The sequence below is a fragment of the Xiphophorus couchianus genome, chromosome 10 (genome assembly GCF_001444195.1).
Source record: "Xiphophorus couchianus chromosome 10, X_couchianus-1.0, whole genome shotgun sequence".
NCBI classification, from domain to species: Eukaryota; Metazoa; Chordata; class Actinopteri; order Cyprinodontiformes; family Poeciliidae; genus Xiphophorus; species Xiphophorus couchianus.
This window is the reverse complement of record NC_040237.1, coordinates 12,772,271-12,795,674: the sequence shown is the minus strand read 5'-3', so window position 1 is coordinate 12,795,674 and position 23,404 is coordinate 12,772,271. Positions and strand designations below refer to the sequence as shown.

The following is a 23,404-nucleotide window of genomic DNA, read 5'->3' as shown; positions in this document are numbered from 1 at the left end:
CTAAATCTAAAATTTAGTCTTAAATTTTAGATTTAAAATTTAAGACTTAATAATGTTAATAATTTAATAACGTTAATAATTTAGACTAAAATTATTAACGTTTGTTGATAATACTGCCACCTGGAGGCCAGTTGCTCAGCAGCTGAAGATTGTGGAAATTGTATTTGTGTCTACACATCCTTTAAAAGTCTTAAATTTATGTGTCTAAAATTAAAGCCTTACATTTATTAAGAAAATGTAAGTTGGCCTTGTATACGGTTTGTTGTGGTGGGACTATTTAATGTAGTTTTTTTTTTTTTTCTTAGTTGTAAGCAAACGTCTTCATTGCTTTGCAGTTGAGGTTCCCGGTAACTAGCTGCTATTATTAGCGAGCTAGCTTCCTAGCTTTTCTGACTGCATCATGGGATCAAAGCTGAGTTCACAGGTTTTGCTGTGCTTGGTTGTAATACACAATTTCTCAACCATCCAATATATTTATAGTTGTTTTCTGTATTGAATTTCAAAAGGTCTTAAAAGGACTTATAGGACTTTTAGCTGCAGAGAACACATGGTTGTCTCTCTGCAGATGATTGCTTCGCATCAGACAAAACCCTTAAGTCCTCTCAAGCCGCTGTGCAGATTAACGTAAATATTGTGGGCATTTCAGCTGTTTCTCAGAAAGCTTTGAGTTTTTGTTTCAAAGCGTTTCTGAGAAGGCAATCATGTCGACCCCTTGAGCCGATCGAAGCATTAACAACATAGAAAGTGGTTAAGGCGGTCTTATCCACCTCTGTAAAGTAATATTGCAACAGTTTGGAAACCCAAAACCTTCTCAACAAATCCAACTGTCTGTTCTCAGATAACCCAGCTTCTATCATTTGAATTTTAATACCAGTTTTTCTCTTTCCCCATTATTCCAAGCTCAGACTGAGGAGTAGGGATGCATTTTTTTGGGATCGATCTTGAAGGATGGTCCTCAAGAGGATGAATTCTTTTCCAGTGGAAGTTTAGCAACAATGGAACAAACTTTAGTCTTGTCCATGTCAAGATAAAACAAGCTGTCAGGATGTTCCCGTTTCCTGTCCATCCGTCAAAGTCCAAAAAGGCACCAATCAATGAAATTACACTCCAAGTATGAGAGCGAAGAATTCACACAGTCAGGACAAATGGTCTCATTACAACAAGACTATGGATCTTTCCGCTTTGCCTATCTAAGGGGGCATTGACCAGCCCTCTATTCCTGGATTTGAGTATCTCTGCTCTGCAGCTCGTCTTGTCAGTGGTCCCAAGTTAGCCTGAGTATGTAAACACTCCAGTGAGTTCCAGGTCTGCTCTCCTGGGTTTGGGACCACTCTTCTATTGGCGATCCGGTTTCAACTAAGATTCAGCTGACGTACGAATGTCCTCACGTTTGGTTCTAGAATGGAAAACTGATGAGTTCCTGGTCTACTCTAATGAAGCATTACAAGCTAATATGAGAGATTCCAGAATTATTGTTTCATCCAGACATAACTTGGCAATTCTAAGTGGTGCAGTCATACCCACCTTTGGAAAGAAGACGCTTTATCCTTCAACTCTTCCAATAACTCTTCCTTTTCTAACTGTCCTGTCATGAGCTTCAACATTTAACATGCTGACTGAGGTGTGTCGAGTCTGAGATGGAGTTTGTGAGCTTTTGTCTTTTCTCTGAGCTAAACTGAGATTTAAGTTATTGAATTTCTCACCATTGTAAGGTAAAAATAAGCACCTTATCTTTCCAACATGCATTTTATTTACAGTAAAACTTTGTCTGTCTCGGTTGGTCTCTTATTTGTCCCGCGCCATTGTTGACCAAGGAACCCCGGAGCATTACATGCAGTAATTGCCCAATAATCAGCATTATTCACTTCATTTGTGAGTGCCCCGTGTTTCTCCTAATCTGCGTGCGAGCCATAATTCTGCAGAACTCCATTACAGTCCTAATAATTTCCAGGGTAATTGAGGAGTTTGACAGCTGCTCGTTGCCTGCAGCTCAGCTCGACAAGCTCATGTTTTCCCATTATTGTCACGATTCTAATTGTTGACTTTAGTGATGATGCGATGTGGCGAGGCGTTATAGCCCTGATGGGCCTCAAGGGGGCTCATAAGAGGGCATAAGAGGGCAGTTTGGGTGGATCAGCACTTTATGTTAGTATCTCATCAGAACACTCAAAGGGTCGGCAGCAGAAAGAGAAGAGAGAAAATAGGAGGGTACTCTTCATTTGTCATCACCATTCTCTGCTAAGGTATCTCGTCATTTATGTGAATTTCCTTGTGATTTTGATTTTACATTTTGTCCTTTTTATTCACTCCGGCTGTTTATGCATGTTTTATGAGGATGGATTGAAACGTCTCAGTCGGAAATGCGGATACCAACAGGCTGCAGTTCGTTCTCTAGCCACCAGATGTCGGTGTTTACCAGTTAAAGTTTAGTTTCTTGCCCTGAACTGTCCAGGTGTTTTTTTCCAGCACATTGTCTAAACTGTGTTTCTCCAAAATAGGTTTTTATAACTACTTTAGACTGAAATTACATAACTGAAAACCACAGTTTTCTCTAATTTTCCACTATAAGTTCTGGAAAAGTCTAGAATCTGAATTTTTTTCAAAACTATTGATAGGTATAGACAAAGAAAAATACTTAGAATAATTCTTTGTTTGTCTTAATGCGCATTCCTTAAACAAATTTAAACATAAGAAGCGGATTAAAGGGCAGAAAGCTGGAAATTTAATCAGCTTTTTCTTTGTTTTCCAATTTTTAGATAAACAGTTTGAGCATGAGGATTCACTGACAGCAATCAATCATGAATAAATTACAGTGTGAAAGTAAAGATGAATTTCTTACAGTAAAGTGACTAAAGTAGAGGACACACATCACTAGTTAAGCAAGATATTATGGTTGGACGATATGCCTGAAAACTGTGTCGCCACATAAGAATTTCATATCAGTCTATTGATAATTATTGATTAGCTTTTGGATTAAAACTTCTGAAATACTGCCAGTCTGATAGTGTGACCTTTCTTCTTTTAGTCACTTCATGCTGTTTTTAAAAAATTATTATTATTATATTTAAGCTGTTATGAGGCACAGTGGCAAAACCTGAAACTGCTGCTGCGCAAGTTACTCAACAAATTGTTGTTAGGTAACCAAAGAGCGAGAGAGTGAGTTTATGCTCGCCGTGAGAGGCTGAGCAGATAAAGTTTTTCCTCTGCCTACATCTCCCAGAATGCTGTGAGGCTCTGGATCGGAGTTCAGCGAATTCTATATGTTGAACCTTTTATCAGACTGTTGATATCAATCATGTTTCCATTATTTTATATATTGTTATTGATTTATTGGCCAGCCCTATAAGATATGTAAACGACGCACAAACATACAGAAAATAGGTAAAGTTAGTTTGATAATTCAGTTGCAGCAGTTTAAAACTTTTTGTTACTATCATCAGTTAAAGCTGTGCTCAGTTCGGTAAAAACACTTCAGGTAAAAACGGCTTCTTTAAGTTCTGAGTTCTCCGAAAAATGACATCATCACGCACGAATGCGATCATTTTAAACAGCATTTTGTAAACCATTTTCGTGACAGCCTGACACAAGTCCCCTCGCTCCAGACAAGAAACACTTCCAAGTCATTTGCTTTTCTACTCAGCAACCACAGAGAAAGCTGCCATGAGCTGTGAGAGGAAAAGTAATCAGCAACTATAACAGCAAGCAAGCAAAACCAACAAGTAAATTTAAATAACGGTGTAACGTTATAATCAAGTCATACACACAGACCCACACACACCAACAGATGAAAGCAAACTCCCGGATGAATCGAAGTGGTTTGACTCTCGGATCAAAGTGTGGATGTGTGAAACGATTGTCCATCTGACAGAACAGCTCCCTTGATAAATGATGTAACAAAGAGCTGGAGGTTTATGTTGGTTCAGAACCCAGTCCAGAACCGAGCTTTAATGTTCGTTGAGAATCAGAGCCACGTGTGTGTCCATTAGCTGATGAAGACCTAAAATAAATTTTTTCTTTCTTTGTTTGTTTGTTTTCAGTCACAGGTATTTCACTCCTCCCATCAGGAAGACCAGGAACCACTGACAAACCAAGCACCGCCTTCAGGTAACCCCGCCCACGCTGAAATGCTCCCTGACGGTCTCCCCCCATCTTTTAAACCAATCGCCGCCACCTGCACAACCCCAACAAGAACAGCGGACGATGGAAACCCACAGAAGAAGCCGGGGAGGGAGGAAGAAGACACGGAAAGGAGAGGGACCGGTTCCAGATCCCTGATGCCTCTGCACCCTTCCAAGCTCCGCCTCTTCCTGTCTCATGCTGCCAACGGCTCTGCCCTAGCATCCCCGAAGGCGAGGCCGTCGAGGCAGCTGTTGGATCGTGTCAACTCTCCGGGGCTGAAGGCGAAAGCCTTCGGCTCCGGATCGTCGCGTCTCCCCAAACCAAAGAGCTACTGAGGCGGCGGGCGATCAAACACGCCGACTGACTGTATCCGTCCTGAATCCTCATATTACTTAATGTTGGTATTCTGAGCTCAGATTAAACAAAAAAGCACTACATTAGGAAGACTGATACCACCCGGATCTCGGAAGACATCACCGATAAAAAAACATGGATTTGTGCCTTTGATTTGGAAGACGCCGTCTCACAGCGGATCGCTGGAACTGGACGTCATTTAAAGTCTAACCTGAGATGTTTCACATGCTGCTGCTGCTTACATTTTAATCTTTATTGGTCCTCTGATGAGTTTCAGACTGACTGCGCCCAGCCTCTGTGAGAGGAAAAGTGTTCGCGTTAATTTAAATGAAGTCTCCGACATGAGACCCGGCCTTCTTTGCATTCCATCGAACACTGGATGCAAAACAAAATATCTAATATCTTCAGTTCACCTTCAGCAACACACCCTCTCTCCTTTTTTAACCGCTGGTCCAATTGTTTCTCCCTTCCCACAACCACAGAAGAGACAGAACCCTTCGTCCTTCTGTCATCTCTTCTTTCAGACAACCTTGAAAGAAGAGGAAACTTTTTCTTCTGAAGCTTTTGAGCCTCAAACTTTCTTCTTCTTGGTTAAATCCCCAGCTTCTCACAGGAAAAACTTCCTTCCTAAAGGAAGAGTTTGGATTTGTCTAGCTGTTGCTTCCAGTAAAACCTTCTTCCAGACTATCCGGTTTAGCTGCACTGCAAAAACACAAAATCTTAGCAAGTCTTTTTTTTATTTGTCTTGTTTCTAGTGCAAATCTCTTAGCTATGTTTAATTTCAAGTGTATTACCTTAAAAGTAACTTTTAAGAACTTCTTTTTAAGTCTATACTTAATATTGATGGAAAAATACTACTTCCATTGGCAGATCTTTAAACTTAAAAATGAGTGAAAAAATTTTCCAATAGAACTAGTTTGTTTTTTTAAATTGATATCAAAGAAGTCTTGACTTAAAACAAGCTGCTATCTTTCTGAAGGTACTTGTATGTCAGTTTTATCTTATTTTAGTCGAGCTAAGATATTTGCAATAGAAACTGGACAAAAATACTTGATGACATTTAATGATTTTTGCAGTGTGGAGATTGTTTTTTCCCTTTCGCTTTAGAACGCCACTCTGTGATCTTTTTCTCTCTCGCACTATGGCCGTACTGTGACGTTTCTCTTAAAGTGTTTGCTCTCAATCCTTCTCCAAGCTCTGAAGGATCTAAACCCTTACAGGAGTTATTTTATGGTTAACATTCAGCAGAGGAGCTTGCCATTTGTTTCACCATCTTATTTCTTTCTTTTTTTTGTTCCTCAAACGAATCCTGACATTTGAGCTTCGCTTTTGCCGTCTGAAACGGCTTTCAGCCGGAATGTCACGTTTCCACGGTGCCGATCTGAAACCGGGACACGTTCCCAGAACCGTTCCTAACATTTTGCTAAATCGAGGAGTTATGCACTCGCCTGGATTCCTTAAGGAAGTTTGAACCCAGTGACATTTTCGCTCCGCCGACGCCTCAAACCCACCAGTAAGATCCTGTGTCATCCGTATCGGCAACTATCTGTCAGCTCTGCCTGCTTTCACATTAAACAGCGCTGGAATAAAATATGCAACACCGTTAGGGGAAAAAACAACAACAACAACAAAAAAAAACAGAAACGGACGCAGAAATATGCAAACTGGCTTCGCTTCAATGCAACGACTCTAAGTCACAGATGCTGATGAATTTTTAGAAAAGTGATGACTTTTTATTATATACAAATAAAAAACGATGGATGATTCCATCGTTTAGCTCAAGGCTTTAATGAGAGAAAGAAAACTTTCTGAGATCACAAACTCCTTAAATCTGACGCTTTACATTTTCTGTGAAATTTTTTTTGCTTTAATCAAATACTTTGTTTCTTCTTTGTTTTGGCTTAGACCTTTTATACATCCAGCTCACCAGAGAAAATACAAGTTTTTAAATGTTTTCGCTGTTTTCCCTTTCTCCCCCCTTTTATAAATACAGTAAAAGTTGATAAAGAGTACGGTAAGCTTTACTCTAAAGAATCTGAAATCAGTGGAGGACAATTCTGTCTGTTGTGAAATAATTGATCCTGATGCCAAAAAATAGCATTAATTATTTTTATCTAAATTATTCCAGTTGTCACAGCCCAGATTTCTTAACAATAAACAGATGCAATAGCTATTGCATCCGTGGGATAAAGTAATAAATGCAAAATAATTCGGTTCCGTTTTAGATTTTTAAGCGCGAGTGAGAATCTTCAACTTGGATTCCTAATTTCAGCATCATTTATTAACTATATTAAAATTGCATTTAGACTTTAACCGAAAGAGACAAAAGTCTCTTCAAGTTAATTTAGCTACGCAAATCTAGTATCGACTGTAGCGCAGCTGTTTTCAAAGACGGATGTCGCAAAGCCAAAAATATTTTTAATTTTTAAATGCGTGATTTAAAAATTCAAACAAAATTCAGTCAGCATAAAGAGCGATCGAACGTTTGGATCTCATCCGGTCCAACTTTGTGTACGTTTTTATTGTGTTATGTTTAAGTCAACTTCAGTCTGAATCTGCATCTCTGCGTTTTAGCATCAACATCCACACTGAAACCACCTTCATTGTACATGTGAGCCTGTTTTCAGAGCAGGAAGCGATAAATAAAACAAAAAGCTCACACGTTTTGTCATATTTCATCAAACCGAGATGAAACATGAGGGGGACAGGAAGTCTACCGACGTAGATCCAGTTGTGCATTTTTTCTTTTCCTCTCGTCGTTTTGTTTCCAGGCTAAACATAGATGTTTATGACAGAGTGCTCACCCGCCTTGTGACTCTCTGACCGCCTCTCTAGTTCTCCTCCCTCCCTCGCACCTCGCCTGCTGTATAATTTTATTTATTCTTTCTTTTTAGCACCAGCCGTTAGTCCAGTAGTGGAACGGCAGCTTCTGCCCGGGTGTAGCCGTTAAAGCGTGTTGCCATGGCAGCGCAGATCTGCAGCAGCGTCCGTGTGGAATCGCAGCACATCCTCGTGTTTCTTTTGTTGTTCCCTGTTAAATTAATCATCACACACACATTAAAACCCACGGGTGGTTGGGCGGGTTGTTTTTGTTTTTTTCCCCCCAAATTTCATCTTCCACTGGTTTGGAAAAACACATCAAAGTTTTTCATTTCCAAAATGTTTTGTCTGATTTAATTTTTCTTTTTTCCCCCTTGAAAGTGCTACGGAAAACAAAGAAATTCTTGTTAAAAGTTTCTACATTTCATTCAGCTTTCCAGGTGTTCAGGCTCCACCTGCGCCCTTCTGACCTTGGTGCGCTTTGTCGTTAAAGTGGGGGAAGGTTCGGACATGCGGCTGCTGCTAATGAGTTCTTATCTGAAGCTCAGAGAGCACAGGCAGGATTTCTGGAGGAATCAAAAAAAAAAAAAGCAAGCAGATTAACAGTTTCTTAGCGAAGGCTTACACTGGATTAGGCAGGTGAATATTCACACAAGCTGTGACGACCGAGAGCTGGATTAAACCTGAAGGTCCTTTCATTTTAGGCAGATTCCTTCACGATGAGGAGTTGCTGCTGATCTGGCCTCGAAGCGCGGCGGTGTCCAGCCAAACACGGCCGAGCTGCTCACCACCGACGCTCTGCTGTGTTTACAAACACTTCCAGCTTCTGTTTATCTTTTTCTTTTTCCTGAACGTTTTGGGAAAAGTCTGGAAATATGCGTGAGCATGAACTCAGACAATCAAACCCGACGAGGTAAACGTTTTGCACGCATACGTAAAGTATTCGCCCCTTGGAGAAACCGTAGTCCTGAATATTTAGTCGTCTGACCAAAAATTTATTAACTCTTTTTTCTTTCCAGTGAATCGACTTAGTGAAATCAACCCTAACTTATAAAAACCTTTGTCATTTGTCCTTTTTTTTATGATTTCCACTATAAACTGTTGAAATCATGATGATGTTGAGTGTTAACACTAACTGAACCTGCTGAGGGAAAAACATCAATGTCTCATTGTTATCCATCTTGTCCCAAACTCTTCAACTCTCCTTAGTTTAAGTTTATCCTCAACCAGTGTCACCATTCTTTATTATTTGAACATTTTTCCTTTGCTTCATCTTTTATGGTTGTAAATTGACTGATGACTTTATATATTAAGCTGAATAAGTGAAACTTCTTTGTCTGGCACGAGTTTTTAAAAAAAATTTTTTACCAGACAAATCTCTGAGCACCAACGTTTTGTGACGCATGTCCTCCATACTTGTCCCCAGTAACTTATTAAAACAAGTTTCTTGATTTCATCTCGGTTCAACAGACATCTTGACAGCAAAACATCAAATCTGTTTGTTTTGTTTTGTTGTTTTTTGGTGAAGTTTCACTAAAAATGCTCCTGCTCAATAAACGTCCCAACTATGGATAAACTGGTGAAACCTGGAGATCGCTTCCTCGTCCCCCCTTCCTCCGACAGCTTGGAAATGTTCGTCTTTGTCCTGTCCTGTTTTCACGCTCTGGACGTCTCAAATCAGAACCTGGGGTAGATTTAAACCTTTAATTTAAACCACATTTTCCAAATAAACGGGAGGAACTGAGGAATAAAAGCAGAGCTCTCTGCCCAACGGAGTTCTCCGGGTGTGTCGGTGTTGTGCGGGTTCCCAGAATAAGCTTTACATGCAGGTGAACATGTGTCTGTATATTTCACTGTAAATTATTAACGGAAGTTCAACAAGTTAATGTGCGCTATGTGTATCCATGATATTCACTGCATTGTGTGTGTGTGTTATTTTTTTTGGTTTGTTTTGTTTACTGCTGTAATCCCTCTGTAGGAATACTTTAGTTTGGATAACTTGAAGGAAAAGCATCCAGCCATTTCATGTCACTTTATTTTAATTTTTTGTGGTGTAATAATATCTGCTGCAGTGTTTTTGCTGTTCAGCTACACTAACTCTTTATTTATGTAACAAGCTGTAAAAAAAACAAAAAAACAACAATGTCTCCTTCACTGTAATAGTCATTGTTATGTCTGAATGATGAGCTTGTAAAGAATCTTAAAAAAAGAAAAGAAAGCACTTTATTCAACATGAGACGACACTGGACTTGTCCAACCTGCTCTATTATTTAACTTTGTGTGTTGTCCAACAAATGCTGCGTTCATGTCGCACAGTAACAATGATTTCTCTCTCGAACATTTTTGTTTCCGTTTACTTTTGTTATTTAAGCTTTATGCCTGTAATTTCATAGCTGCAAAACAAGACTGCAGATAAAGATACAAATATCCACTGTTTTTTTTTTAAATCGGTTTATTTGTATAATTGTTAGTAATTTGGTCATTTGACTCTTGTCAGAGATTTACTTAAATTTGTTGAAAACTCATTTTAGCGTAAATCTGTACATTTATTTCAGATTAATAATATTAATTAAAACAGGCAAATTTTCCTACTTAAACTAGGGCAAGTGACAAATTATGCACAGATGTTTTGTCCTCGGTTTGCAAAGTCTGACTTGCCGAAGGTTAGTTTTGAACAGAGTCAAAATGCTCAAACTTGAGAGACTTTCATTGGTCTCGAGTTTACTTCTGGTTTCCCACTGGACCTGAATGCAGCATCAAAGCTTCCCTGTTACTCCTCTGAGCGGTTGTGGTTAAACACTCTGGGTACTGCGGATGTTCTGTGAGTTTGCAAACATTTTCTGTTCACCGTAAAACAAATCAAACGCAAGTGGTAGTTTAAAATAAAAGAAGCTTGTATTCCTGTTTTATTTGGTCATCTCACTCCTCCGCCTCTCATCACCGATTATAGTTCTCATCCGTCACTTGGCTGAGGCGATTTGAATGCTGCTGAAATAAAGACTCACAAAAATCATGAAGGCTTGTGCATCTCATTCATCTCAATGGATAATCATGAATCAATAAAAGCAAACTGTACCACAGCCAACCACCAGGGGGGAACATAAAGTCCCCAACTCAATTAGTGTATGGGGTCAAGTCCACAAGGGTTTTTACTGCATCATTACAGAACTGTTTAGTTTTATATGTAAAGTAAAAGATGGGAGAAAGTAACTGGGTGAATGCCAGCAGACTTGAAGAATAACTTGAAGACATTAAGCAGCATTACTGGTGTTTGATTGGTGGCGGTATCGTTCAGTTCTCTATGTGTAGTTGGCACCCAGGAAGTGACTACGGCGAAGTCTACAGCAAACTGTAAAAGTATTCTGTCAAAATCAACAGAACACTTCACATCATCGAGCCACACAATTGTGTAAAACATAAGTGGAAGGAAAGAGCTGGAAGTCTTCTTTTCCAGTTAGTGTTCAAATATTGTGCCACTTCACCCAGACTCTTGGCCCTAAAGCGATAAGTGAAAATACTCAAGCATTCCATAGTTCATTTTGCTCAGACACTGAGGAAAGTGTGGGTAAAAAAAAATGCTGGGACAAACGCACACAGGAAGCTGAAAACGGTCGAAACAAACAGTTGCGCAAAATAACAAACGGTAATGTTGGCTGTCAGACGATGTGCTTGAGTGTTTTCCTGTTTTTGCTCTGGCTGCAGCGAAGTAAATGCCCGCCAACCGGCTCATTGTTCCACTGTGCTTGTGTCGGCGAGACTTTGAAATAAACGGGATGAAGCACAAAATACGGCGATGAACTGTTTGTATCTCTGCTGCAGAGCTGAGAAGGTGTATTTAACTTCCAGTCAGGTTCCTCCAGAGCAGAGTGGATACAGGTAAAAGTGGGGAAGCTTCTCTCCTCGATATTTTCTCCACACAGGATTTTCTTTTCCCATCCAACTAGTTACTGCCGCTGAAGATTACAACCCCAAAAAGACGAAACAGATTGTGCGGCTCGCACATGCAACAGGAAGCCATGTAGCAGCTCTTCTAAGACCAAGGTCAAAGGTCAGCACAAAAGCGAAGACGCCTTCTGATTGACTTTTAAAATTTTTTACTCAGACGCTGCTGTCTTTAACTTTTCATGGTAGCTAGAAAGATAAGGGGATATGGCTTTAAGGCAAATCGTTTTCAAAGCTTGCCCTCACTTTAAATTTCACCTGACCCATCAATCGTAATTTTAATACAGAATTTTATTTATTTTTTTGGCACATAATCTGGTTCTGTTGAACCCTGTTGGCTCTGAAGCTAGAAAAATGCGTCTAATTTAGGCATAAGGCAAGATGGAGTCCTATGGTACTCCTTTGATGTGGTGGAAATTGAATAAAATTGAAAAACGAAACTCAGAAGTTGCATCTTTGTTCCAGATTCCAGCTGACATTAGAATTATGAGAGACATACATATTCTTCATTGCAGAGAGAACATCAATTGGCATTGCTTCCTGAACAAACTTTGGACTTACAGTGCCATTTAAGTGAAAGTGACTGGCTGGAAACTTTTGAATGGCAAAAATGGTTGGCACCTCTCTATTTAATGACCAAAACACAAACAGTTGTCACTGAAATAACTTGAAACTGACAAACGTAATACTGAATAAAAGTACTTAAAATGAACCAATGAAAATTAGAAGATGCCAGAAAGGACAACATTTACATAGCGAATAATTCTGCAAAACTATTGCCCGACTCCTTAAAAAGGTCCTTGAAATTGAAGCAGCGACATGAAGTGTATTTTGATTAAACATCCAATCAACTGCAACAACAACAACAAAAATGTTAGGAGTAGCTTTAAGTTAACCTCTGAATGGCTCACAAAAAAAAAAAAGAAGCTTTGAGTGGTCTACTCAAAGTGCGGCCTTAAATTTGAGCATAATGTGACATGACCTTAGCAAGTCATTTTAAGACTCTTATCTCCGGTGTGATGGCGGCGTTGCATGAGAACGTCTCCCCATCATTAAAAAAAGAGCATGTGCTGCTTTTCTGATCCCATGGCCTGTCAACGCCACCCAGGCAAAAAATGTTGCGTTCAAATGTTCCCGTTCCTTTTTCTTGTCAGGAGCTGAAAGCGAAACCGTGCGTCCAATTGTCTCCATCCTCATCCTCACTATTTATGAGCTTCTGGCAGTCTGGAAAGTGGATAGCAAGTAAACGGGGGTTTTAATGAATACTGTTCGGTTGTGTCGGCACAGCTACAATATTAAACCGGTTTAATTTAATATTAGTGACTGTCGATTAAAAATGCAGGACTGCGAGCGTCCTGAGGTTGTTTTTATGGGACAAAACAACAGAAGCATCCCAAATTATTTATATATAAAAAAAGTGAAAGTGGCTGCACATCTCCTCATATCTCATGTTCCTGTTTACTTCTTCTCCCATCATTTTATCTTTAAAGTTCTGGAGGCGGGTTAATCACAAATGGACTTTTTCCCGTGTCATTAACGTGAAGGTAAGTAGTGAGGCTCACCGCAGTGCTAGCTAATAACATCTTATGAAAAAGGAGCCTCATTTTCCTTTCACTTCTTTGTTTTGGCTCAGCATCTTGTAACATGATAAAATACAAACTACATTGCCACCTGGTGGAGGAAATTATGATGACAACTGAAATACCAAGTCCAGGTAAGGTCAAATCCACACGGGTTGTTTTTGCCTCTAACTTCAGAAGCATCTCAAAAAAAGTTTTTCTAAATAACCTCAAATAGCTGCTTACATTACTGGCAGGACAGAAAGATTGTTTCCAGTTGACAAAGCAAGGAGCAGCTGAATGAAGCCATTAAATGCCATTTACATGCGGCACATCTCCACTTCCTGAAACTGCCGGCTTTCATTGTTTCACCCACAGTTTGTTCTTCAAACCCAGCGCTGCTGAGCCGTGACATGTGCGAGCAGCGATGTGGAAGTTTATAGTGTTGTTGTGATCGTTGAGAGTCACAGAGGGCAATAATATGAGCCAAACACATCAGCTGAAAACAGCAATACGGGAGATAAAAAGCGGCAGAAAGCAGGAGGTGGAAAGGATGCAAAACCGATTGATGAAAACAAGTGGAAGTGAAAAACAAAAGTTTGTCCAAAACCGACTGAGGAGCAGACGGTTGTCAAACGAGTGTGCAGTCATCTGCCTGAGTGTTAAATATTAGGTTACTGATAAATCTTCAGCTAAGTGATAGTTAAAATTTTTTAAAATGCACAGTTTAAGTTCCTTCTTTCCTTGATATTATCTCCAGGAAACATATCGTTTGCAACAAGAAAATTCTAGACTTAAGAAAAGCTCTCCTCTGTGCAATATAGGCAAGGTAACTATATTTGATTTCCTTTGCCTCTTTACTCTTTCGCAGTTGGGTCATTGCCTTTCGCATATAATAAAAACACCATCACTCTGTCAGAGTTCAGAAACAAACTGCTACATTACGGATAAACCTTCTTTAAGACCTTCCTAATTCTTTTTTAAACTCATGTTCTAATAGTGTCACAGAGAAGTGCTCAGGAAATTGCATATTGACGATTATGGTACAGAACCCATTAAATATGACCTTTTGTACCTTTTCACCTCCTGTAGGCGCCGGCGGACAATAACAGCCCACACCACTAGAGATTAAAGCTCAGTTTCTGGCCTTGAGCCACCAACCGGAATAGCTCCGACTAACCCTGATTAAGTTTCTCTCCCTGTTATGTAATACCGTTATCAGTTTTCTAATTTAATATCTAAAATTTATGATTATTATATATGTAAAATGACTATTGTGTGGGGAAGAGAGGTTGGCTGCTTCGTTAATATTTTATTTAGATGTAAAAAGTGATTTAAAAATCTTTTCAATATGATAGTTTACCTAATTCTCATCATATTTTACAGGTTTTGCCACTTTGAGTTCACTGTCATTATTTTAGTATTTAGAGTGAATTGTTATTGTTTATTTATTTTATTTATTTGTATTTTTTCTTAACTGAACTGTAGGAATAAAGTCAATGAAAAGTCCAAAAACAGAAGAAAAAATATCAAGTGACTATTTGTCTTGGTAGTTCACCTGGAATTTATTTATTTATTTACTTATTTTCAATATTCTGCACAATTTTAAAAAAGCTTACATGCACAATAAGGAATTTTAATACAAACCAGCATGCTGTTTGTAAAAGATAGATAAAACAACCTTTTTAAAAAGTTTTTAAAGTTGGTGAAGATGTGCAAAGATTGAAAAATTCCAGTCATACATAATTTGTCATTATGTAAAAGTAAACTCTCCCATTTTGTTTCTTTGTGCTTGAATGCATCACGTTGGAGCAGATGATGTGTCAACTTTGGAGGATTAGATCCTGTGGAGGAAACCTGACAAACATCTAAAAGTGTTTAATGAGTGCTGCTGTAAAATGGAATGAAGAACAACTGAACCCCAGTAAAGGTAAAGAACCTTATTCATGTTTGCTTCATGCTTAAATGCTGACTTTGAGGCACTGCAATGACACGCTGCTGCGTTTTGTGATTTATGATTGAGCTCATAAATAAGTCCTAGACTTTCCTAAACTGATCTATGGTGTATCGGCCTGATGATTGGCTGAACACAAAACTAAAACCTGCAAAATAAGAGCTGGATGAATGTTCTTCTTTTGTGGTTTGATGCAGCAGAGGATGCTGATTGACGTCTCCGTTGTGCATGCTGAAGAAGGTTCTGTCCCTTTGTCAACCGGTTTGTTGAAAGCAGCCAGAAACCTGCTGCGTAAGATGAGTGTCTGTTTGTTGCAGATGAAGAACAGTCTTTATAATCTGCAGTTTTGTGTGTGTGTGTGTTTTGTCCCGTTCTTGCCTCTCAACTGTTTGCACGTTGCTTTGTCATGAGTGCCTCGGTCTGAAGTGTGAAATAGCTGTGCTGTTTGTGTCCTCGGTTTGTCCTCCTCTTACGTTTGGCACTTTATTTTTTAACACTTATGTGGAAAATGGGAGGTGTGTCTGTGTGAGGCTCGCAGCTGAGACTGCATGTGTTCAGTTTATTGTAAGAGCACAGTCTGTGATTTACATTTAGATGGCTGTTGTCGCTGCTCGGTGTGACACCGGCGGTGATGGAAATCCTGCTGAGTTGCTGTACTCCAAGGGGGTCATAGTTGTTGTTTTTTTTGGATTATGCTAAGTTTGTTGTTTTCTCCAGATGATATTAAGCTTATTTTCAGAAAGCTGTAATGAAGAACATCTGAACTTTTGACCTCACAGGGCCTGGCTTTTAAGTATTTAAACAACTTAAGCAGTCTTTCTTTTGAAGTGCGAACAATTAGACGCAAAATCGTAAACTTTCCTGGTAGGTTTGGGTTTAAGGTCATTTTTTATCCTTACTAATATGTTTCTCCTGACTAGAAGTAATATTAATATTTTATGGTTAAGTCGGAATCCTGACTTGAATCTAATGATTAATCTTTTGAGGGAGCTAAAGATTAAGGAGATGGCAAGGAAACTTTTTTTAATCTCAAAAACTTGGAGCTCATCCCCAAAGATAAATTTTCAAGAAAAACTTTAAATAGCTACTCAGCAACCACAAGATGGGTTTCATTTGTTGACTGGTTATTTAGAAGGGCAGAAGCAATTTTAAACGTGCCTAACAATTTTAAAGCAAACTTATTTGCTAAATCAGAAAGACGCTTAAATTTAAATCTGCCAGGCGTATAAATAATTCTGCAACAACATAAACTCATACGATTCATCACTACATGTTTATTTGGTCCACATAAACTTGAGTTTCTGTAACTTTTACTTTTTATTTTTTTATGCCACATGTAACCTAAGCAACTTCATTTCCTGGTTTAACAGTTTTGTATTCACTTTGAATGGATTTGATTGCTAAAGAGACCATAACTAGTTAATGTCGTAACTATTCAACCTGGATAGTCATGAAAGAACATTTGATCTGCTCGTCGTTACTGTAAGTCTGCAAACATGACATTCAGTGAAGCAGAAGAAAAAAAAAAATGGTTCTCAAGGGGAAATTGATCAGTTTTTAATAAGATTCCGGCTCATGTGTTTGTAGAATGTTGCAGATTTTTCCGTGAAATAGATAAGAAGTGAAACATATTCAGAAACCCTCAGCAGAGTTCTCCAAACCTGTTTTATGATTAGCATTTTGTATATGTGTGTGTGTGTATGTGTGTGTGAGTTGTCGTCCACCGCCTCAGGGAAGGTTGCCTGACTCTCGGCATAAGTAATCACATCTTTATGTACGTGTCCTCTACTGTGTTTACACATTTCTACACTGTTCATTCCAAGCGTGTGTGTGTGCGGTAATGAATTTGCAGTTTCTATGACTTATTCACATTGAACCTTCTGTCAGGCAATCTCCGTTTTATTATTATTATTATTTTTTTTTAGCTTGAATCTTTCCTTTAACAACCTCACGTGGTGAGTTGATGGCGGAAGAGTGTGAATGTGTGTTTGCGTGCGCAGCTGAAGCCAATCATGAAGGCAATGTTTGGTGCCTGTCGTCCCATCAGAGCGACTATATAAAAAACGAGGCGGCTGTAAATCGGAATGACGGATTTAAGAGCCGCCGCTGCTGACTTTTTTTAGTGTCATCGTCTTTGTTTTTGGGCGCTGCGCTGCAGTTCTCCCACCCGGGCTTGCAAACGATATTACCCTCGTTATTATCTGGTTGTTTCTGATGATGTCCTCGTTGTTGCATCCTCATTCCTCTTCATTTGCATCCTGTGCGCCTGCAGAACGGACACGCGGCGGACAAGCCCAGTTTACTCAGGATAGTGTTTCAGAGCCTTTTTTAAACATTTTTTTTATCACAGTATGTTAGGTTCAATATTCATGGACGCTTTTCACTCCTCAAACATTTTGAAGGAAATTCTAGATGAAAAAAATGCTTAGTAAGATGTTTTATCTTTATCAAGATATGAAGTTCCCTACCCTGCTGCCACAAATAACCCAAAACACTGTTTAAAGCCAGTACAAAGTCAGATCCAGGTGCATTGGGATTGTAAATCTGTCACTGAACTGGTATTTTGAAGGATTAATCAAAGAAAAAAAAAACATTTTTAATGTCCATCAAAGTCCCTGTAACATAGATTTGGCAGCCAAAATGACAAATAAAACAACAAAAGAAAGGAATTAACAAACCACTCCTGTGGTCACAATCCTCTGCACTTTTGCCCTTGAGGGCCGTGTTCATGAAAATAACGAAAGTGGTTCAGAATAATGAATTGGTGTGTTGTAATTTTGTCCCGATTTTATGTAAAGTTAAAGTTAATGCTTAGTAATCTTTTACATAAAAGCTTGGAATGCCACTGTTTCAATACCAAGTGGAGTCAAGGTTTTTTCGTCTGCCCACTAACTAGTGCACTAATATGAGGTTATGACTTGAGTTTAAGACGTAGACTTGAATTACATTTAAAAAGTACCATTGCTGAATATACTCCCTGAACAGAAAACTTACTTTGCATTGAATATTGTAAGTCTTTTTTTTCTTCATTCATTACCCTGCTTAACGGAAAAATATTGAAGGATCTCAAAGGTTGACGCGATAAAGCAATATTACCGCCCCACTGAAGCTGAAGCTTTTTGGCAATTACTGTGGCGTATTAAAACCGTACGACGTTCTGAAAAAGGCCAAAGCTTCCTATTGTGTCCGGTTGGTGGGTTTCGTTTGATCCCTCAAAACAAAGGGAACTTTTATTAAATGCAGTGGTCTCAAAATGTCGCAGGTACATGCAGGTTAATTGGGTGTTTGAATGAGAAGCAGAAAGGAAAAAAAAACGTCGCAGGCGACATTTTTCAGAGCAGATCTTCACTCTGACATCTCACTCTGTTCTTGTTGTCTCCTGAGGGACTTGTGATGCTGAACGGGTGCCGAGTGAGAGTCAGAGAAGCGGAAACGAGGGACAGTTACAGAGAAATGAGCAGAATCAGAACAGGTGCAGGATCATTTTAGATTCCGCAGCTGGTTGGATGAATCCAAGGTGGTAAATAAAGACACGGCGGAGGCCGTGAAGACATAATCTGTCTTCAGCAGATGTGATTATCTTGGGTATTTACTGTCAACCTGCAGAGAAGGGAATGCGCAATAATCTGTGGTCAGGGAAAATCTGAAATTGAGGTTTGATATCTGCGTCGTGACTGAGGCAGACAGATGTGAGCTTTTTACACGCTGATGCTCAGACACAAATTGGCTTCAAAATGAGAACCTCAGACAAACATGCCGTACAGGTGGAGGGAAGAAAAATCCCAGTGTGGGAGTGATTTCATGATGTAAAGTGTTTTAATGGGTTTTATGGAAATCAGGGAGGCACACGGTGACTCAGCAAGTGACTGAACACAAACGCAACTTTTGTTTCATTACAAAACAAATAGTCTTAAAGGGGTAGCAGGATGTAAAATCGACTCCCCCTCTCCTTTACCACAAACATCCGCAGAGTATTGTTTGACTCATTCATGTATGTTTCAGAAATCCTTGAAGCTCGCGTGGCAACCATTCAGGAGAACAAAAACACCTGTTGTAACCGAGAACCGAGGGCCTTTTCCTCTGGACTGCAGTCACCAAGCCGAGCTTCCGCATCTTTAAGCACCCTCCTAACCCCCACAGCTCCTGCAGGCTAGCAGCAGCAACAATTAGTAATAACAGACATTTGCTGAAGCTGTGGCTCTGGCCAACCAACCAAAAAAAATCAAGAAGAAGAAGAGCTGCTCATGAGTGTGCGTTCCAATTGGGAATTTACATTTTATTTACAGATTTACACTCTGATGGAGTCAGTCGGAGGTCGGAGTTGTTCTTGAGTCAGGGCAGATGGTAACTTTGCTTCTATTCCCGTCTGAGGAAATGTGCCACTCCTGGTCAAAAACAACCAATCAGAGCCAGGAGAGAGGTCTTAACACTTTCAGTCACCTTGTGTACATGATGCTCAATGTGCTAATGGCAGATAAACAACTTACGGTGACAGAAAGAGTTTATTTGCCATCATGGGTGCCCATGCTAACTAGCCCGAGCATTTTGTGGTAGTCTCCGCATTTGTAGCCTAGCAGAGAGCAAGGGGGAGTGTCCGAGCAGCACGTACATCAGGATGATTTACAGCGCTGAGACCCTCCTCCTCACGCTGATTGGTTGTTTCTGACCACATGTTGTATTTCTCCAGATACCACTGAGAGAAGGCAGTTTTTTTTTTTCACAGATTATCTATGTCGTACCATACTGTCACGACATCGTTTTATCAAATATGTAAAAAATATATATACCGGTATATATTTATTTAAAAAAAATAAAAGTTACATAACAGAGGGTGCACATATTTTTACATTTGAGGTCTCCATAGAGATTCAGATGGTGTTTCATTTTTCAGAAATCTGAAGTCTTATTAAGAAGCAAATTTTCATTCAGTGGCAGAGGGAGGCGGACACTGAGAGGATAAGATAATTTATTCGTCTCTCATGGGAGGAATTTGTCTTAGAAGAGGGGACAGGGCTGCAGAAGGACAGCAATACTATAAACAAAGTCAATAATGACAAATCCATAAAACTAGCACAAAAGATTACATAGATATGTGCAAAGAAGCACAGAATCGTATCTTAATAGTCAATGTGAATCTTATAGTAGAACTCTCTTTTCAATGATGTTCAGTATGAATTAAAACCTTACTTGGTTTAACATTACAATTGCAAAGAGTGTTTGAAGCCCTTATGGCGTTTGTTTTTGATACAACTCTGTGATCAAGCCATGTAGTACGCCATCTCCACCGGCGAGAGGCAGTAATGCGCTAGTTGGTGCACAATCTGCCGGAAATGGCAAAAGAAAAGGAAGAAGAAAAAGACCAAGAAGAAGAACTCCGCACATCTACTGAGCTAACTACTCAGTCCTGTCCTTTTTGGATTTTTTTTTTTAAAATGAGAAGAAAATGTATTTTCGGATGCCCAGGAGACTACCCTCTTTTTAAACTTCCCAAGGACGAGACGGTTCTTAAGCAATGGCTGGACTTTATTATTCAAAATAACACTCCGACGAAAAAAAATTGGCACATCTGTGCGAGGCACTTTACCGACGACAGCTTTCTAAACAAAAGGGAATTTGACAGTGGACTAATAACAAGATTATCACTAAAAGACGACGCAATTCCAACGCTCAGAGGAGCCCAGACCCCGTTGGCGTCTGCGCAGGTAAGTTGGAAAGCAACTTATTGTTTTTGTTAGCTTCATGTACGGTTAGCATTCATAATATTACATTATTATTATTATTATTATTACAATCCGTGTTCATTAGCTGGCTTACACCACGTTTTAAGAATGCCGTATTCTGCCATGTTTGTGGTGTATTTTCATTTACTGAAGCTAAACATGATATAAAAAGCAAGTCAGAAGGTTTTTTTTTCTACAGCTGTAGAAAAACGGTTAGCTAGCTGCCGAGTCACCTGCAGTAAATACGGCATTTATAAAACCCCTCTGTGAGGGCTCATGTTGGCATGCTTGGTTCGCTCACTTTCAAAAGCCTCAGCCTTCTTCTTCAAGCTTCATTAGTTTGTTGTCACATACTTCCTGGTTCTTGAACAGATGTCACAGAGCTAACCAATCAAGAGCAAGGCTGAGTGAATTTAGAGAAAGTGTGCACCGATTGCAGTTTTCTGGCCGATCCTGATTTTGGCCGATACCTTTTTTTTTTTTTTTTTTTTGTCTGAAATGTCGCTAAATATAGCAAGAAAGTTGCTGAGTTGGTAACAGTGAGGTGACAACTGTTAACTGTGATCTGGTGGGCCGGTCCATCAGTCAAACCTCTCTCGCTGGAGAGCAGAAGAGGACAGTTGTTGACTTTTAGACCTTTGCTGGGGCAGATAAGATGAGATTCACATGTTTGTATTTGGCCGATCACAGATCTCCCAGAAGTAGAGAAATCAGCTGCAAATCGGTGCACCCCTAATTTAGAGAAAATGAAATTAAATGAGCAGATTAAACAAATTAATCTGCTCATTTAATTTGAAACAAAGTTCGACTTAGTCGATTAAATGTTTGCAAACATCAAAGGTGAAAAAGTAAATCGGCAATTAATTACTGGCATATCTTTCAACCTCTCTTAATGAGTTGCACAGAAATACAACAATTAAACATTGATCCTTACTGATAGTAGTATCCCAGTATTTTACTATTTCCATTGTTAACAAAGATTTTATAATGTAAAATATTAATTAAGTCATTTCACAGTGGGAAATATGTTTACCAGTAATGACTAAGCATTTTTCCTTGTATCTTTTTTCCACTTTCTGCTATGTCTTTTGCAAAACATCTAAGATGTCCACGACAACACTGAACTTATAACATTGCACTCAAATGCTAGTAACATCCAAGCTGTATATTTTATGAAGTAATAATAATGCAAATTAAAATTGAACTGATCATTCTTGTTGTTTTGACTTCCTTCTACCCAAATTTTACTATTTGTTTTGACATTTTAATTCCAAGGGACTACCTCAGATTAAACAAACTCGTCCGCCTGGTGCCACAAACTCGGCATTGGAACACACTGAATGTTTCCTTAGTACAAGATCGGTGTCTACACAGTTGTCAGCTGGAACGTTGAGGTTACAACACTACCGGAGTAAAGGTAAATATGGTGTTTACTTCTAAGTTATTGTATGTATCACACATTTCAATTGTGTTTCTGCACAGGTGTACAAGCTACTGTTCACACTGCAAGCAGAGGCACTGACGCTGATCAGTCTTTACCGCACTTCCTGTCAACACCGGTGAAATCTGCACTTGGCGCACAATCAAAACGACCTCGCATGGAAGTTGGGAAGGAAGAGGATGATGACTTCAGGATCTCCAGTCCTGTATCTCAGGATTCAAACTATTACCCAGGAGATACAGTCACAAACTTCTCTGACCTGATGTAAGATTATTTTCTTTGTGTTTTTTTTTTTCTATTTAATGTGATTATTTAATGCATTTAACATGATTCTATTTTCTTTGAACAGTGACATGGAGTCTCCTGAGTTAGAAGATGCAGAATACATTGTATCTGAAAGCGCTCTTAGGGAGATTTTTGAGAACTGCCCTGTGTGCGAGAGACACTGCATTGTACATCTGCGCAGATGTGGAACAGTTGTTGCTTTCAAGCAGGACTGCCCACATTGTTTTTTCACTCGGAAATGGCAGAGCCAGCCAACGTTGGAGGAAATTACCACAGAGTAGTCTGGAGTTCTCAGCAGCAGTGTATTTCAACGGGGCGGGGAGAATCACATACAACATTTGAAAGGGTAGGTTTCATTATTACAGCATAACAGGGTTTCTTTCAGTTTATTATAAGACTGGCGGGCCACCAGGCTAAGTACAGCTTATTTATTTAATTTGTTTTTAAATGTTTAAAAAAATGGTTTACGTCTTTTTAGTTGGTGTTCAGGTATTAATCTTCCAATAAAACATAATTATCAAGGGATATTTTCAAATTTCCTGTCAACTTTAGACATTTTTTAACTCAAAAACACGGCAGATCACTTGATGAAATTCTGCTCGATGGTCACAACCACCAGGCTTAGCAAGTTTTCTGGGGGAAACCTCGCATGTGTGAATCTAAATTACATGCTAAACATAATTTCTGACATACTTTTCAAATTATGTTTTCTGTAGATTTGCGACACCGTAAGCTTTACGGTGCACCACTGTGATGCGCTTAGGAGGCAGAGGATGATGGGACGTCGAGATTTAATCCAGCTTTGCTTGGAAGCCAACATGGCTTCCGCAGGATCAACAAGCCGAAATCTGTCTCCAAGGAATTACCAGCACCAACTCACAAAACTAAGATATGTCAGAAATCCGAAACGTCTGTAATTATAAGAAATTGTAAATATTATAACTGTTAAGGATTGTAATAAATGTTTGTACATTTTAAACGTTTTTTTTCCTATTTTCTGAAAACATACTCTACCACTGTTTTTCTCCAGAGAAGTTCATTATCAACTCTGTCTATATTGTTGATATTTTGTAGGAAGTTCACTTAAAATCCAGGAAGGTATTTAATGCAATTTAGTTCTGCGGGCAGCGGATAAATCCTCCACACCTTACAGGAAAGATAATGTCAGTTTTTGTTTTTTCTGACAAAAAAGAAACAGACATTTTCTGTC

The 23,404-nt window shown here is 39.2% G+C and overlaps 2 protein-coding genes across 6 annotated transcripts in view; both read left to right on the top strand.

Moving 5' to 3' along the window:
- ccser2b (coiled-coil serine-rich protein 2b) overlaps nucleotides 1-10,310 on the top strand; it is a 35,912-nt gene extending 25,602 nt beyond the window's left edge. For 2 of the 5 annotated variants that reach the window (XM_028029557.1, XM_028029558.1), the window contains exon 14: nucleotides 4,038-10,310. In XM_028029557.1, the coding sequence (XP_027885358.1) occupies nucleotides 4,038-4,454 (417 nt within the window). In that variant the 3' untranslated portion in view covers nucleotides 4,455-10,310. The remainder of the gene's footprint in view (nucleotides 1-4,037) is intronic. The other 3 variants (XM_028029559.1, XM_028029561.1, XM_028029560.1) reach the window with 3 other exon arrangements.
- Nucleotides 10,311-20,078: 9,768 nt separating this feature from the next.
- On the top strand, nucleotides 20,079-23,173 carry LOC114152380 (uncharacterized). Its single transcript, XM_028030265.1, has 5 exons — nucleotides 20,079-20,450; nucleotides 21,744-21,885; nucleotides 21,951-22,173; nucleotides 22,259-22,540; nucleotides 22,911-23,173. The coding sequence occupies exons 1-4, from the start codon at nucleotides 20,079-20,081 to the stop codon at nucleotides 22,473-22,475; spliced, it is 954 nt and encodes a 317-aa protein (XP_027886066.1). The 3' UTR covers nucleotides 22,476-22,540; nucleotides 22,911-23,173.
- The last annotated feature ends 231 nt before the right edge of the window (nucleotides 23,174-23,404 follow it).